Genomic DNA, 16,374 nt, shown 5'->3' with positions numbered 1-16,374 from the left:
CATCTTTTTCTTAGACTCTGTTTTGTGTTCAAATGTTATTTTTTTTATTTCATCTTATATTAAAATTAGGTATTAGATATTTTATTATCTTTATCTTTCTTTCATGAGATAAAAATAATTATAAATGTCATTTTAACATTAGTCAAAAAAATTACTGCATATGTATTAAATATTAATTGAGATGCAAATTATAATCTGACCTTAACTTTGTAAGAACTAATTATAATCCTATGGAAGATATCTTTAAAGAAAACATTTAAGGTGGTCAATTAAAACCACCGAAGTCAAAGGTTCGCTTGTTTGTGATGAACTCAATCTTCCTCACACAATATCCGCCGAATGCTGTGACGATTGTGATGTATTCATCGTCTCTCAGCCAAAACTACCAAACAAAATGGGGAAAACAAATAAAATCATTAATGTTTTGGAATAGAAACAATAAAAAAGAATTAAAAAAATATTAGTTTGGTAATTAACCTCTGCTCGAGCACCCTCGACTGGAACCCTCCCGTGTTCTCTATCAAATTGAAAAGGTTCTGTCCCGTGATCGAGACCGCTTACAATAGCCCCCGTGCCGTCGATATAGTCAAACTGAACCAAGGTGATACCAGCCCAATCGTGAAATATTTTTATCTTCTTAACGTTCACGAAGGCCCCATCATCCCACTCGGTTCCACCATGAGCAACAAAGTCCGCATGATCTCGGCTCATACGAAATGCCATTATTTCCTGAAAGATTCAAACACAAACTCAGTTACGGCGCAATCATAGTAAATTAGTAATGATCAACTACGTATTTGTCTTTAGTTAATTAAAATATACTTATATATAACCAATTAAATATATATATATATATATATATATATATATATACAATATATGTAGATTACAGACTACTATAGATTTAAAGAAATGACGGTCTAAAGTAAAAGAAGAGAAAACTATATTTCGTGAGACTTTTGAGTTTTCAAGGTATGTGTGACGATAGATACTTGAGAATGATGAATTGGGTAGGGGGACTATGTAGAGCGAAACTAAAAGTATAATGTATTTAATCTACAGAGACGACGAATAAGTACCAGTAACATAGAAAGAAGATTAATATGAAGAGAGAAACTAAAAGTAGAGAAAGTGAGTATTCGTGACCTTTCAGTTTCTTAGCTCTAATTCAAGCTGTATATGTGATGATGCTTGAGAGAATGAGAGCGATGATACTTCATGAGGTAGGAGGGGGTATATATAGTTCTTTTTGCTCTCTTGAATTTTTTTAGTTGCTAAATTAATTCCATACTTCAGATGTAAAGTTCTTAGTAGTCTCTTTCTATTTATAGGAAGTAGTTGTGTAAGGATGATGCAAGAAAGAAAGTGAGTGGAATGTAAATACAGAAGAGAAAAAACCACGACTCACTACCTACTTCGTGTATCAACGTATGTACCATACATGATACAACTAAGCCACGATTAAGACACAACGAATAATAGGTTCCATTGTCAATTCGTTTTACTTTCGTCTTGACTCGTTTGGTTTTTTTCTTGTTAAAATCTTTTTATTAAGAATGAGACCATTTTCATTTATACGATTAAATACTTTTATGCAACTTTCTAACACGTTTTCCTTGTATAGATTAACTTTATTATATTTGTAAGATCAACGCACACGTTTTCCTTATATAGATTAACAAAAGAAAAACACACACACGACAAAACCGTCTTGACTCCTCATCTTTCTGTAATATTATGAATCTCCATGGAGATTTATGATATTAACATAAGCCTTATATAGGCATAACACGAGTGCTCTACAAGTATATTGTTTACATATTTGTCATAATCAGGAATAAGGAAATATTCCATATTTCCTATATTCTAACACTTTCCACTAGAAATCTAATACGAAAATCGGTGGGAAAAAAACCGCTGTCTTTAATTCTATTGGCCTTTCATGTTTTTTTTTTTTTTTTTTTTAATGTTTCATGTTAATTAACCCATATATTTTTATTTTTATTTTACTTGTGATGCAAGAGAGTGGTTAAAATTAAGTGTACATTAATGTTCTTACTAGATATGTTCCTACGAAATACTCCTGAGTTGAAACTTTGAAAATAATATAAAACAAGATTTATATATGGATAAGACAGACATTAATAATTATCCACTCATATTCGAAGCCAGTCATTTCTTAGTCTTTGATTACTAGATACTTTTGACTATTTTAGCGATCCGAGTTTGATTTTTAAGTGGAATCGCACTTTAAGATCAAGGGTATATCATGCTTAATCTCTTGTGTTTATTTTGGTATTTCTACAAATTTTATTTGACACATAATTTGGAGGACCATTAACAATTAGGAAATTTTCCCAATTTAAAAACACAATTATGAAGAAAAAAAAGAACTGAAAAAATAGTAAGAAGATTACAAGAACAACATAGCAAGTTGGAAACTTTTTTCATCATTTAGTGGGAGGATTTTCGCCAATGCTCACACAACTTTAACCAAAATTTTCCAGTAGATATATATATATATATATGCATTAATGAGAAAGTAAAAAATTGAACTAAACGTATACGAGAAACCATCTGAATGTGTATCATGATGGCTTTAATAAAGAGATATCGGAGAACATCGAAAGAGAGTATCATGGGAAGATACTCAGAATCAACTTCACACGACAGAACTTAATTCTAAATCAAATGAAACAAATGTTGGTTCTTCTACATAACAGAATCATCAAATGTTGGTTCTACAATTTAATTAGTCGCATAAGGCTCAACCGACTTCATCGATCATCATTTTTCATTGCCACCTGTGATAGAGAGAGATGTAAACTAAATCAGATGAAGTGCGTGTTCAGATTATCAAACAAACAATCTTGTTTTTCATAGATAGGTTTTATTCCAAGATTCAAGACACTAAGCCTTGGTCAAGTTTCATATGTCTAGTCTTATTCCTTACCGGAGTAAAAAGACCAAACAAACAAACAAGAGTATGTGAACCATATTATACATAATATAGTAAAAGTTCAGCTTATAACGGAGCGAAATAAAGCACAAGTGTGCTAATTAGCATGTAGAAACCTGAAAATTTGCTTGGTACTAAATGAAGTTTTAGAGGAAATGCACATCAAATAAATGATACAGAAAAAGACCACAATAAGAATATACTAGATATGAATGACGAAATAGAAAACAACATCATATCACCCATACAAAAAGAGGTTTAAACATTGACAATTTGATTTTTTTCTATTTTTCTACTATTTTGTTTCCAGTTAAACTTTATCACATATGATTAAATATATATTAGGTTTTCATATTTGTTTAAATTGTGTTTACTTTCTATTAGTTATTTGTATATCTAATTTTTCCAAAACTTTGATCAGTTGATTATTATCCTACTTTCATGCGAATTAGTTTTACTTTCAACAAAATCTGATAGATTGACTAGTAACATTTAGCTTGAGACATCAAATTTTATTTAGTAAAGATATTAAACAAAAAATAGAGTAAATGAATTACTAGGCTCCCATCTTACACATCATTATTCATCTTGGAAATGAAAAATCTAGGGAAGGGGGGAGAAGTGCACGCCGAAAGCGGTGAGGTAGAGATCAGAGCTTCTTCCGTAAAATCCGATGATCTTTGAGCCTCGTGCTCCTCCAAGCACAAAGGACATTCCCTCGAAGAATCCAAACCGTAGCGACCGGTTGCCCTTGTGCAACCGGAACGCCATGGAGGTGATGTGACTCTCAGTGTAGGTCCCTTGGACGGCTTCAATGTAGTCGTCGTCGGGAACCATAAGCTGTATAAAAAGCCATAAAGTATATAGTTGTATATATGAAAATGTTAAGGTAGAAAATAAATAAAACAAAAGAAATTTCACCCCGCGAGTCTCGGTGGAATCCCCATGAGCGGCTCCGGCTACACGTACGTTACCGTTGCGGTAGTAAAACTTGACAAAGATGATGCCTAAAGAATTTGTATGTATAATTATTTCCTTTACATTGTCGAAGAAACCATCGTCCCACTCGTCTCCTCCAACTCCAACGCTCACTTGTATTCCCCTGAGGGGTGCGAAGCGAGATTCAACCTGATGTTGGGTTATACTCCTACCGCTCATCGTAAACGTAGGAACTTGGATCAAATTGGGAAAATAGGTACGGTGACGAGGATTATACTCAACCAAATCTTTTATTTCAATTTCATGGAACTTATCTCCCTTGGCAATATAAATATAAGCTTTTCCCTCCTTGTTATAACAACATATTACAAGAGTCAAACCAACTTTATCTTCATCGACGAAGTAACTTGGCGGGTAATAGTTGACACTTAAACTCGACCATTCGGGAACTAACACACTCATCAAATTCACCCACTCTACAGCTTCTCCATCCCCATTTTTAATAGTTTCTTTTGTCACCCAAATCTCTATATTCCTTGTGTTATAGATCTCTTGCTCTAAAAACGAAAATCGATCTTCCCTAAATATCGCAAGTGATCTACCATCGCATTGACGATGCCCGTTTTTAGTAGGCAAGATACAATAGTGTTTGAAGCTCACCGTAGAAAAGTCGAAGCTTTGAATAAAATAATCACGAGACTCATGATTATAAGCAACCCAATACAAATTTCCATTCAATGAAACACTATAAGGCGACATAGATAAATTCCAACTATGGAATGCAAATTCGTAAGATTTCCATGCATCGGATCCCAACTCGGTGACACTAGCATTCATGGTTGTATTTGTACAGTAAGACCCTAAGATCTTGTAGTGCTTGTCCTGTCTACTATTGTCGTATCCCATCCCACTGAAATCATAACCTTCATAACTGGATTTGAACCATCTAATCTGTCTCAGCCATGGGTTGCAAATCCCAATCCCATAACAGGTTGCATAAAGAAATAACCCGTCGCAATATTCGACGTGCATGGGCATATAAAGTTTATAACCGGGAATATCTGAGGGCAAGTTATGCACCTCTATAGATGGGCCGTCAAGATTAACGTCCACCGAGCAAATCTTGGATTCGGCAAGCAAGATGAATTGTGGACGGGCGAGACCCAAATCACTGTTGAAGAACCTCCTTTCCTTGAAAAGAGTGTTCCATCTCTTGCAAACACATCTAAATCGAGCGAGAATTTGTATTGGAAGGTGAGAGAGTATCTCTCCCTCCAAATCATACGGCAGGTCATGATCTGGTTGCATCATACCTTTTTTTTAGCTTTATGATAATATATCAGAACAAGATAATATATAGATGGATGTGTATAACAGAAATTCAATGCTTACAGATACTGCTACTATTACTACATGAAGAATATAATAACTATATATATTAATAGATGGGAAAATGAAGAGAAAAGAAAATTTTATTTTTATTTTTTTAACTTTTGTCCATAAATGATTGTAATTAGGAAAGAAAACCTATAAAAAAATGAATGACTGTAGATATGAGGCAATTAGAAAGAGAAAATACATATAATCTGGATGTGAGTGAGTAGATTTGTATCAGAAAATAAATAATTATACCAAAAGTTAGATAAATAAATAAAAAATATTATCCCTTTTTAGAACATGTTTAATTTAATTTAATATATATGAAAAATATACTTTTTACTTCTTAGATACCTATATTTTTTTTGTCAACAAATTATATAATAATTTAAATAGAAAGTATATTATTTGATTATGAAATGAAGTAAAGTAACTTTAGTCATGGAATAAGTATGAAATCTAGCACTGACAGAAGACTTTCTCTCAGAAAATGTAGGGATAAAAGCAGGACAGCAAAATAGTTACGGAGAAAATGTAAGAGGCTGCAACTTTCACATGTATCCTATGATGATTAGTCCGGTCTTGATGATAATTTTGGACATGCAAAAAGAAGAATCAGTTACGTGTATCGTTCTAGTTTAAATCAATAAATTTGTGAATTGTGTTCTACGAACGTTTTGATGATTTTCTTTATAATCCAAAATCGTACACCCAATATGAACCTAAATGCCGCAAGTGATCACAATTCACAAATTGCTAACCACTTTTCAGAAGCACATATATAGCGGATCAGAGGAGCCACGGATCTTCTTCTTTCAGGGTGGTTACCTAGAAGATCACAAAACAAACGGTATCATAGAAAGCTTGATACATTGTTAAGTCAACCAAAGCCATTTTTGATTCCATGAGTTTGACAATCTACTTGATGCAGATCAAGCAAAGAATGGAGAAGAAGACGGACACATGAGAGCCAATGGCATTAGTATAAGCTGCAGAGAAAGCATTGCAGTTGAGAGGCAATAATCATAACTCACTCACTAAATCAAACAGCTGCAAAATCAGGATCCGAGTATTTCCTCAGCCATGCTTATCATGGTTTGGAGGTAAACAGCGATAATACGCATGAGCCTCATACAGTTGGGAGAAGTGGGAAGGCGTCTGGATACAAGCATGAGTAACAACAACTCCAAAAACTTCACTATCACAAAGAAAAATTCCTGCTACGCCAGAAACTGACTTTTTTGTTTTATTGGCTTAGTGTTATTGTTCAAAGAGAGAATATTACTAAACACATGTGAGAGTGTTGTTAGAAAAGAAACAATTTTTTTGTCTCTGTTTGTTTTATAACTTATTGGCCTCAAGTGGTTATCATCATTCATCAACAGCTCTGAGCTACAAGCATAATTCAATTGGACAGTTAAATATTGGATGTACAAGAGTTGCTTCATGAAAATAGTATTTATAATAGCAAAGTTTAACATAAGATAAAGCTTTTATAAGAAAGCTCTCTGTTAATTCGGTTTTTATGCGAATATTCTCGGAAAGTGATTAGACAATGGCATCTCAAAGCTTCCTCATGAGTAGAAAGAGCCTCTGGTCAAGTTCGAAGTGAGAAATATGAGCTGGATCTCCCTGAAGCAACATCAGGAGCCCCCCGAACGAAACATATAACTCTCTGCAAACACATAATTGCAAGATAGAAACCGAAGCATGATGGTTAGATCTGTAAGTTAAATTGGATCTCTTTGGGAAAAAATGATTTTGTTGGTCTAGGTATATGGGATTCTTACGCTTTTGGAGTTTTGCCGTCACGCTCAGAGATCTTGTAAAGCTTCCCGTGCATGATGTATTCATACTTATCTGCAAGTGTTTTCTTTGCTCCCTGTAACAAAGCGAGATGGAAACTAGATTAGATTAGCTAACAACAATCTTGGTTTCATGATTCAAGAGTCAAGACACTAAGTCTTGCTCAAATTCCACATGTTTACTCTTATTCCTAGATAGGCTTCCTGAATCAAGCCAAAGCAATTGTTCTATTAAGCAATTAGATCAAATCCTAATACATGTTCTTGTAATAGAGCGACATGGAAACTAAATGAATGTTCAAATTATCAAAGAAAACAGTCTTGGTTTTCAAAGATAGGTTTTAATTCAATATTCAAGAGACTAAGTATTGCTCAAGTTTTCATATGATTAGTCTTATTCCTATCTCCTGAATCAAGCCAGTGGAATTAGTCATATCGAGCAATTAGCACTTAATGGTATGCCCCAACCAAAACCTTAAGAAAAGTTAACTGGCCTAACTTACTGTAACCATTCATGAGATTTATCCAAGCAAGTAAAAAAGAGTATGCAATATACACCAAAAATCTAACATAGAAAAAGCATGCAGTACCGGAGTAAAGTATCCGGTATCAGGAGTTCCATCGAGATTAAGCGTGGGAGCCATAGCCAGCGTGAACTTATCACCAACAGCCAATGGATAAACCTCAGTGTTAACATCTAAATGCATAAACATTTCCAAGTTGTGGCTCCTTGCTTCAACACGCGTAACTGTGTTACCACAAACACACAGAGACGCAATCAATTTGAAGTCAGAACAAACAAACTTTAGGAGGCTTAAAATTTTAAAAGTTGAGATCTTTTTCACACTAACTTGGATTCCAATTTATCTAAAACTTAAAACAAACACAAGAAACTAGGATTCATATCAGAAACTCGATTTAAGCCATGACAAGCATTACAAATCGTGACTGAGGTTAAAAAAAAAAGTAGATACCTTTATCGAACTTTTTGCCATCAGGGTCTAGCTTATCGACCACGAAGATATCCTCGAACATGATAATATTGCTCGCCATCTACAAACACGGAGATTCAAACCCTAAACACTCTTAATTTCATGAAAATAATCCGATTCGACTGGCATAAAACAACTATATGAGCATCTGGAGAAATCGAAAAGCTGAATTACCTTCAAAGGAGATAGAAAAGACGATTTTTTTCACCAGCTCCGGAGGCTCAAGAGGCAGAGAGAGGAACGGCGGCGAGAAGAGTGTTAAGGAGGGGCAGAGAAGAAGAGAAGCGAGAGAGAAAGGATTTTTTGTTTTTTACTTTTTCATATTATTACATATATTCCTTGTAGTTTGGTTTATTTACATATTTTCCTTATATTTTTACTTATTACAGAAAATACCCTATAGATTTGTGTTTTTCCGAGACATTCCATGTATATTTTGTTGTTTATTACATATGTTGCATTAAAGGAGAGATCAGAAGTTTGAAATATTGGAGTAGGTGCATGGTTTGCTGAGTATGAGCAATAGTTAAACACTAGTTGGTTTGCAAACTGATTTCAATCGAGCGAGAAAAATTGTTGGAAGGTGAGAAAGTATCTCTTCCTCCAATTCCCACGGCTGGTTCTCTGGTTGCATCATATATTTTTAATGGACACGGTCGAAAAGAAAAAAAAGAGTTTATAGATGGATTTGTATAGCAGCGTTGTTGTTTGCTTGCCTTGTCGGTTTAGGGTTTCAGAAAGAAGGATTGGAAAACCCTATTTCCCATTTTACTCATAAGTCCAACTTTTTTTATTAGGCTTTTGCGAACCCAATAAAAAACACGGCCAGTAATATTCCCATTTTACTCAATCGTGCATGTTCAAGAAAAACGATCATATTCATATCCAAAAAAGAATTATTACTTTTTATTGGCATGATTATTAATAATTAAAAACTGGTGAATGGTTAGGAAACGAATAATATAGAGGGGGTGGAGAGAAGTGGACGCCGAGAGCAGTGAGGTGGACACCAGAGCTTCTTCCGTAAAACCCGATGGCCTTGGAGCCTCGTTCTCCTCGAAGCGAGAAGGGCGTCCCGTTCAAGCGTCCGTACTGTGGCATCATGTCTCCCTTGCGCATCCGAAATGTAATGGAGGTGATATGGCTTTCAGTGTAGGTCCCCTCGACGGCTTCAATGTAGTCGCCTCCAGCGATCATAATCTATGCAAGAAATCCATATGATATGTATGATAAAACTATATATAAGTTAGAAACTAATAAATTAAGAAGTAAGAAATCTCATCACGTCACGTACTTCGTCGTCTGGATTATGTGTTGTCGCATTTCCATGACCTGCTCCGGCTTCAATCCGGTTATATTTGGAGTAGTGAAACTTGACAAAGACCGTGTCAAAATCATTTACTCCTACATTTATTTTCTTCACATTGTGGAAGATGCCGTCGTCCCACTCGTTTCCTCCATCGCTCGCTTGTATTCCTCTAGGGGGTGTGAAGCGGGACTCAACCTGCTGCGTTTTACTTCTATTGCTCATCGTGAACGTTGGAACTGGGACCAAACTAGGAACATAGGTACGGTGATGACGAGTAGGATACTCAACCAAATCGTTTATTATAATTTCATGGAACTTATCTCCCTTGGCAATATAAATGCAAGCCTTTTCCTTCTTGTTCAAACAACACAAATGCGAGACTGAGGGTTTTATCGTCGATGAAGTAACTTGGCGGATCATAGCTTATTACTCTTAAACTCGACCATTTAGGAACTGACACTTTCATCAAGTTCATCCACTCCACAGCCTTTCCATTCTCAATTTTAATCTCTTTTTTTGTTACCCAAATCTCTATATTCCTTGTCTCATAGTTTTGCTCTAAATACGAAAATCGATCTCCCCTAAAAACTGCAAGGGACCTAGCATTGCTTGGATCACATTTTTTATTAGGCAAGAGACAATAGGGTTCAAATTTCTCCGTAGAAAAATCAAAGCTTTGAATAAACTGGTCATCAGACGCCATATGGAAAGCAACCCAATACAAAGCTCCATTCAATGATACACTATAGGACGACATAAAATCCCAATCATATGCAAACTCGTACGGTTTCGAAATCCATGCATCGGATACAAACTCGGTGATACTAGCTTTCACGGTTGTATCGCTATAGGGGCAAGACTCAAAGATCTTGTAATGATTTTCGGGTCTAGAATTGTCGTATCCCACCCCATTGTAACGATAATTCACTTTGGATTTGATCCATCTAATCTGTCTCAACAATGGGTTGCATATCCCAATCCCGTTCTCGGTAGCATAAACCACTAACCCGTCGCAATATTCGACCGTCATGAAGAAACCATTATAACCGGGAATATATGAGGGTAAGTTATGGCTATGCACCTCTATGGATGGAACATCAAGATTAACTTCCACCGAGCAAATCTTGGATCTGGCAATCAAGATGAATTATTGTGGATGGGCACGAGCCAAATGATTATTGATAAACCTTCTCTCGTTTGAAAGAGAGTTCCATCGTTTGCAAACAGATCTGAATAGAGCGAGACACTTTGTTGGAATCAAAGTGAGTATTCTTTCCTCCAATTCCCACGGAAGTTGTTCTAGTTGCATTATGTTATCTGTTACGGACGAGTTTACACAATTACACCCCCATAAGAATATATATATATAGATGAATTTTCTATTAGAATTTTATAGCTTACGTTAGTATACTACTATTACATAAAGATATAACAAAATAATAACAACAATAGGTGGAATAAAATGAAAAAGTAACAATATTAATATACCTTTTTTTTTTGGCAAGCAATAAATTAATTTGTTTTGGATGATAATTCATATGTTATCCTATCATAGATTATTTTTTTAATAAAAAATCTAGTGTTATTGGTTATAATAAGAATTGCTAAATCCAATGCTATTGAACTAATGAATTTGAAAGAGTATATTCAAATCCACTTTTATTGATTTTTTTTTTCCAAGATTGGTCTTTAATGATTTTAAAGTGTTCTAGGTATTCAAAAAAAAAAAAAAGTGTTCTAGGTTATTAGGAAAATTCATAAGTTATCAATTTTACTATATTTACCCAAAATCATCTATAACTCACAAAAAAACTCAAATCATTCAAAATAGATAACTAAATCACCCCCTCATAATACAATAATTACTGTAGATGTAAAAATTGAATAGAAAGAAAATATTGGAACAATTGATTTATGGTAAAAAAAAATGGGTGTTTAAAAAAAAAGAATATATATGAGTTAATTAGATTCCAAAACATCAGTTTTTCATACACTCAACGAAAGTGTAATAGGGTAGCTCATTTACTTGCTAAACAGGGTTGTCTCCATTGTAACTATTACTCTGATAATGTTTGTCCCCCTAGTTGGATTCTTGAACAATTGTATCATGACTTTTGTCACTCTTAATCAATAAAATTCACTTTCGACAAAAAAAATAAAAAAAATATGAGTTAATTAGAAAGCTTTATCAATAAACTATTTTAGATCGGATGTACGTAAATAAACTTATTTAGATCCAAAATGAATAATTATACCAAAAGTTATAAAATAAAAAGAAATCTAGAAGCTGTTAAAAAGAAATCTGGAATATAATAGCCCTATTTTAAACAACTTTAATTTAAGTAGAATATTTCAAAAGAAATTAAGTTGGAAACATGAAGATGATGACAAAAACAAAACAAAAAACATGTATGTCTAATCTGCAGTCCACAGATTTGAGCTTCTATCTCCTTGCGTTTCTGATATATTCAGATTTACTTCTACGACTTGTTCGAGACAAAAATATAGGATCTGTGTGATGTGTCTTTCTATGTTTATATACATTCTTCAACTCCACTGCACCCTTTTTTTTTTTTTTTTTTTGTCTTTCTACATGAGTAACTAATGTCAGACCAAACATAGATTATCTGTACATATTTAAGCACAATAACATTGATGCTTAGGTGCCTGTTCCGAGGTAACCATTGCTGCCTGCGGAACTTCCCATTGCGGTGTTCGGTATATCACGGACCAGAAACTTCACTGTATGTTTTCTCATACCATTTAATATCTCGAAGCATTCATGGAGATCAGAATCTGTGACCAACATCACCCATTCTTCTTCATCATCCAAGTATTTCAACTGAAAGGCACCTTCTTGCAGCTTGAAACGCTTAGCCACTTCTCTGTAGAGCTGAGAACACCCAACAACGTATGGATCAAGCTTGAAACGTACAGTGTCCTCTCTGTAAGTGGCTTTTACGGTTAGTGTTGAACTTGATCCGCTTTCACCGCTATTGTTATGAGTTCTTATTTGGTTCCAGTTTTGTTCCAAGGAAGCAGATGAACTTCCCAGCAAAACTGCTCCTGAGCTATTTGATGAATCCGACATGCTACTTGATATGGAGTGGTTTGGTTCTACAGTTCCATTACCTCGCTCGATTCTTGTATTCATTCCATCACCTGCAAGTGCTACAGAGCTCAAGCACCTTCGAACACAAAGGTCTTCTTTATCCTTGTTTACCTCTTCACTTCTTTTTCCTATGTCGGTATCATCACTATAGATCAAGCCAGACTGTTTGCTTATCCAAGTCCATGGCTTCTTCAAGGATCCTGAACACAATGAGAATGATCTTTTGTTAGACCATATTCACATTCTTATAGCTCCTCCAAAAAAGGTCTTAAAATGTAGTTATTATTTTTTACCTGGTCCCGCTTGGTGGTTTGTTTCAACATCCTCCTCCAACTTGACACCGCCACCATCATGAGATTTAACTTCCAAAGGCTCTACTGACACATCTTCATCCATATCACCTTGGCTTCTTGCAAGTGCATCTTCATCATGAGAAGACAGACTCTTTTGGGTCCCAAATTCTTGTATAAAAGGGCCAACTGCTACAAATTCCCCTGTCACCGAGTCAAACTTCAGTCCTCCTTCTACACCCTGGACAGAGTCAAGCACCGTCTGTATTTTCCTTAGTGACCTATTCACTTTGTTAATCTTTCGAGATGGCCATCTCATAATTCCGTGTTGTCTACATATCCTTTTTAGTGTAGTCGGACAAACTGCAGAAAGAAAGCAAAAAGAAAAACATCCAAGGATCAGCAATTGAATAATCTTGTAAGGGAAACAAGCAAAGAGCACTACTAGTACTAGTTTCTCACCACCAAGGCTTTTTGCAGCATCCTTTAAGCTCCCAGAGAAGTATTGTTGGAGAACATTTAAGCTCACATTCTTCTCTGTACTGCTTTTCTTCTTCTCTAATCTTCTTGCTCCGCTAATTTCCTATGTAAGATATACAACAATACTCAGTCTCTATACCTAGCAGCATGTATCAAAATATATTAGAGTAAATGAATGGATTAGATGCATCATCATACCTGCTGAAGAGTGCCTTGAGAACCTGCCATTTCATTTCTTTTATTAGAGGAGATGTTCGAAAAGGTACTTCGAGTAGAGTTGACGTCAGTATCAAGAAATGTCGTATGAAAGCTTCCAACGGATACAGTAGCCTGTGGGAGATTTGTCATTTCTACACTACGAGATCCAAATTCTGTACCGTCAATTGATTCAGCATCTGAAACAGTTTTCAGAGTCCGACATAGTCTCTGCATGGTGCCCGAGAGACTGTCCAGCAAAAGTTGTTGTTCTGAGCTTCCCTTCATACTTACAGGTAAAAAAAACTCAAGTATATAGTCATTGTCACCAGTGAATGTGCTCCTCAGTTTGGTAGCAACTGCAGCATTAAGACCAAACTTTCGAGCATGTTGAACAAGAGGGTACTCGCAGATATCAAATGTCTTTACATCAGATGAGAAAGACGGTTTGTTTGATATGAGTGCTTTGCCAACAATTCCTTGCCCTTCTCTTAGATAATGCTCCAAACATGCATTCACAAAGCCTTCCATTTCCATATCATTCACATAACATGATGTCTCTTCTATGCAAAGAAGAGAACATTCCTTTGAGTTTTTTCCATAAACCTTTACCAACTCATCGTTTGCTCCTTTGGAGTAACTACAGGGAATCCAAGCTAGAGCTAAAGGCAACCTATGTGCATAGCACACTGCTCTGAGAACATCTCTTATTTCAGCCAAAGCTTCTTTTTGATTACTTGAAAGGTACTGGCGACGAGGAATAGTTGATGTTTGTAAGTTCACGGCCTGAAAAACATAGACAAAAACATGAGTGAAGAGAGATAAAAGAAAGAAGAAGCAAAGACACATACACAAAGAGAAGAGAGATAAGGTTAGTTAATTACCTGCAGAGCACGGCAAACAGAGTTCATCTCCACATCAAAGTTTGGTTTTTCCCTACATGTCACAAGTTCCAGAACTGCACAACAAGAAGAACCTGATGCTTCAAGGACAGGAATTGCAATCGAACCACGGACTTCGTTATCTAATGCATGCTTCATCCTTAAATATTCAGCAGTCTTGTAATACATAACGTTTGATGTCCACTCAGGAACTCCAGAGATAAAGACTCTGCCTGGAAGACCTGGATAAGAGCATTGATTTGCTTCAGCAGAGAAAGTGAATCTCCTCGACGCTTCACGGTATCCAGATAGCCTCGAGTCAAGCAGATACGCCTGATCACAAGTACTAAGCATGTACTGATCTCCTGTCTTAATAGGAGTCCAAAACTGTGCCAGAATTCCCTCTCCAGAGAACTCCATAAACAAACTTAATGCTTTGAGCATCTTCTCATCAAGAGAATGGCTCAATGACCTTGGAACACTAGTACAGTCTAACGGTCTTTTCTCGCAAGCGTATGAGCCTTCTAAGCCTCCGAAAGGTATAATAGATTGAGAGGTCGATAAACCGTATTGAGTGAACAAGATATCTGCAGCGGAAGGGCTGTTGCACCATGAAGCAAAAGATTCGAAATTCATAAGCTCTGAAGTTGAAGAGGAGCTAAACATATCTTCTTCAGAGATCAAATTCTTAACCCAGCCATCCATTTCTTCTACTGGAATATCTGGAAAACAGAAACCTTTATTATCTCTGGATGCTGATGGGTTCTCCATGGCCAAAGACAGAGACTTTTTGTTTCCTGACTGGTTTGGTTTCCTTGTAATACAGATGTCTTCAGCAGTTTGATTCAATTGAGAAATGCTAATCAGTATCCTACACAAAGCAGGTAATCACAAACACTAAATTATTCATATGTTCACAAATTACGAAACAGGACAAACTTCACCGCAAGGAAAAGGTAAAAATAATCCCAAATCACAGAAATGAACATCCAAAACATGTAACAATTTTGCTATTGTTTGGTTAAAAAAAAAACGTGAAAACAATAACAAGACATACAGAAGGAATCTAAAAGTCATTATCTAGTAGCAAAAGTAAACAAACCCCACCGAAAAAAAGAGAACCAGATTATGAGTTTTAGACCTAAACCTGGAGCATGAAGCTGTAAGACACAGTGTAGAAGAGTTGAAACTTGAATGGGGTATTGAGGAAGAGAAAGTTTAATTAGCCAGAGAGGAAAGATAAAAGAGGAAACTTTATTGTAAAATTAGTAAAGAGCCGATTTGGTTTCAGTTAGAGGAAATTGCGGTAGAAGCTTACTCTTGAGCTCGTGGGAGCTACATCAGCAATCAGCACATAGAAAGAGAAACGGTTCCTTCCATTAATGGAGGAGAGACTCTTGAGTTTTTTTTTCTTTCACCTTTTGATTGGAATAGCGAATTTACTCTGTTTTTAATAAACTCTGCTTTTGGCGTGTGTGTGTGAGTCACTGAGCCGTAAAAAAAAAATGATGCGTCCTAATCGACCCCACTACCACGGATGACGTAATGTGAAAAGTAAAGTACAATTACCTTTTTATTATTGGATTTTTTTTATATCTTTTATTCTTTAAAGGTGACTCTCAGTAAATAATATTACTGCAAAAAAAAATATTGAATTGATAGAGATTTTATTATTATTTTAAAAAGGATATAGAAAAGGTTAAGCAAAACAGAAAAAGAAAGAACAAAAAATACAGATAATGAAAAGGATGACAAAGGAGGATAAGTTAAATCTACAGTGAAGAGGAAAATGACACGTGGACAACAGTTAGATTTGGGGAAGACATAAAATTGCGTAATCTGACGTAAATTCTTCTCCTTCATTCCCTCTTTTTATCAGAGAGCTGTCACTTTCTCCTCTTTCTCATGCCGACTTTCCCTTATCAAACAAAACCTTTTAAAGCGACAAAAATATGGAAATAAACTCATTTCTCTTCTCTTTTTTAGACTTTTTATTACTCATGTAGTTACTGTATTATCAGATTCAGAGGTAGGT

The 16,374-nt window shown here is 35.5% G+C and overlaps 5 protein-coding genes and 1 non-coding gene across 9 annotated transcripts; 1 reads left to right on the top strand and 5 right to left on the bottom strand.

Annotated features, from left to right (window-relative positions):
• Positions 1-61: 61 nt before the first annotated feature.
• Positions 62-1,327, bottom strand: AT3G59620 (Mannose-binding lectin superfamily protein). 2 transcript variants are annotated; one of them, NM_115824.4, is made up of 3 exons: positions 1,147-1,327; positions 478-729; positions 62-382 (listed from the first exon to the last, which is right to left on the bottom strand). In NM_115824.4, the coding sequence occupies exons 2-3, from the start codon at positions 721-723 to the stop codon at positions 266-268; spliced, it is 363 nt and encodes a 120-aa protein (NP_191521.1). In that variant the 5' UTR covers positions 724-729; positions 1,147-1,327; the 3' UTR covers positions 62-265. The 2 variants fall into 2 exon arrangements, with proteins under 2 accessions (NP_191521.1, NP_001326082.1); NM_001339990.1 differs by lacking the exon at positions 1,147-1,327 and having other exon boundaries at positions 478-760.
• Positions 1,328-3,453: 2,126 nt separating this feature from the next.
• AT3G59610 (F-box family protein / jacalin lectin family protein) lies at positions 3,454-5,209 on the bottom strand (the record flags this gene model as incomplete). Its single annotated transcript, NM_115823.2, has 2 exons — positions 3,454-3,799; positions 3,881-5,209. The coding sequence occupies 2 exons, from the start codon at positions 5,207-5,209 to the stop codon at positions 3,563-3,565; spliced, it is 1,566 nt and encodes a 521-aa protein (NP_191520.1). The 3' UTR covers positions 3,454-3,562.
• Positions 5,210-5,956: 747 nt separating this feature from the next.
• On the top strand, positions 5,957-6,535 carry AT3G09215. The gene is made up of 2 exons (NR_143934.1): positions 5,957-6,125; positions 6,207-6,535. It is a non-coding gene; the product is annotated as an uncharacterized misc_RNA (transcript).
• On the bottom strand, positions 6,401-8,386 carry NRPB8B (RNA polymerase Rpb8). The gene is made up of 5 exons (NM_115822.4): positions 8,247-8,386; positions 8,055-8,133; positions 7,671-7,828; positions 7,066-7,157; positions 6,401-6,950 (listed from the first exon to the last, which is right to left on the bottom strand). The coding sequence occupies exons 2-5, from the start codon at positions 8,131-8,133 to the stop codon at positions 6,839-6,841; spliced, it is 441 nt and encodes a 146-aa protein (NP_191519.1). The 5' UTR covers positions 8,247-8,386; the 3' UTR covers positions 6,401-6,838.
• A 607-nt stretch (positions 8,387-8,993) lies between these two features.
• AT3G59590 (jacalin lectin family protein) lies at positions 8,994-10,595 on the bottom strand (the record flags this gene model as incomplete). The annotated part of the gene is made up of 4 exons (NM_115821.1): positions 8,994-9,272; positions 9,367-9,732; positions 9,812-10,504; positions 10,569-10,595. 4 exons carry the CDS (start codon positions 10,593-10,595, stop codon positions 8,994-8,996), a joined length of 1,365 nt encoding a protein of 454 aa, NP_191518.1.
• A 1,362-nt stretch (positions 10,596-11,957) lies between these two features.
• Positions 11,958-15,754, bottom strand: AT3G59580 (Plant regulator RWP-RK family protein). 3 transcript variants are annotated; one of them, NM_001339989.1, is made up of 7 exons: positions 15,658-15,711; positions 15,487-15,528; positions 14,343-15,210; positions 13,462-14,244; positions 13,246-13,366; positions 12,787-13,146; positions 11,958-12,693 (listed from the first exon to the last, which is right to left on the bottom strand). In NM_001339989.1, the coding sequence occupies exons 3-7, from the start codon at positions 15,108-15,110 to the stop codon at positions 12,041-12,043; spliced, it is 2,685 nt and encodes an 894-aa protein (NP_001327143.1). In that variant the 5' UTR covers positions 15,111-15,210; positions 15,487-15,528; positions 15,658-15,711; the 3' UTR covers positions 11,958-12,040. The 3 variants fall into 3 exon arrangements, with proteins under 3 accessions (NP_001327143.1, NP_001030895.1, NP_191517.1); NM_001035818.3 differs by having other exon boundaries at positions 11,971-12,693; positions 15,487-15,754; NM_115820.4 differs by lacking the exon at positions 15,487-15,528 and having other exon boundaries at positions 11,971-12,693; positions 15,658-15,752.
• Between the last annotated feature and the right edge of the window lie 620 nt (positions 15,755-16,374).

Source organism: Arabidopsis thaliana, chromosome 3 (genome assembly GCF_000001735.4).
Source record: "Arabidopsis thaliana chromosome 3, partial sequence".
NCBI classification, from domain to species: Eukaryota; Viridiplantae; Streptophyta; class Magnoliopsida; order Brassicales; family Brassicaceae; genus Arabidopsis; species Arabidopsis thaliana.
This window is presented reverse-complemented; position numbering and strand designations above follow the sequence as displayed.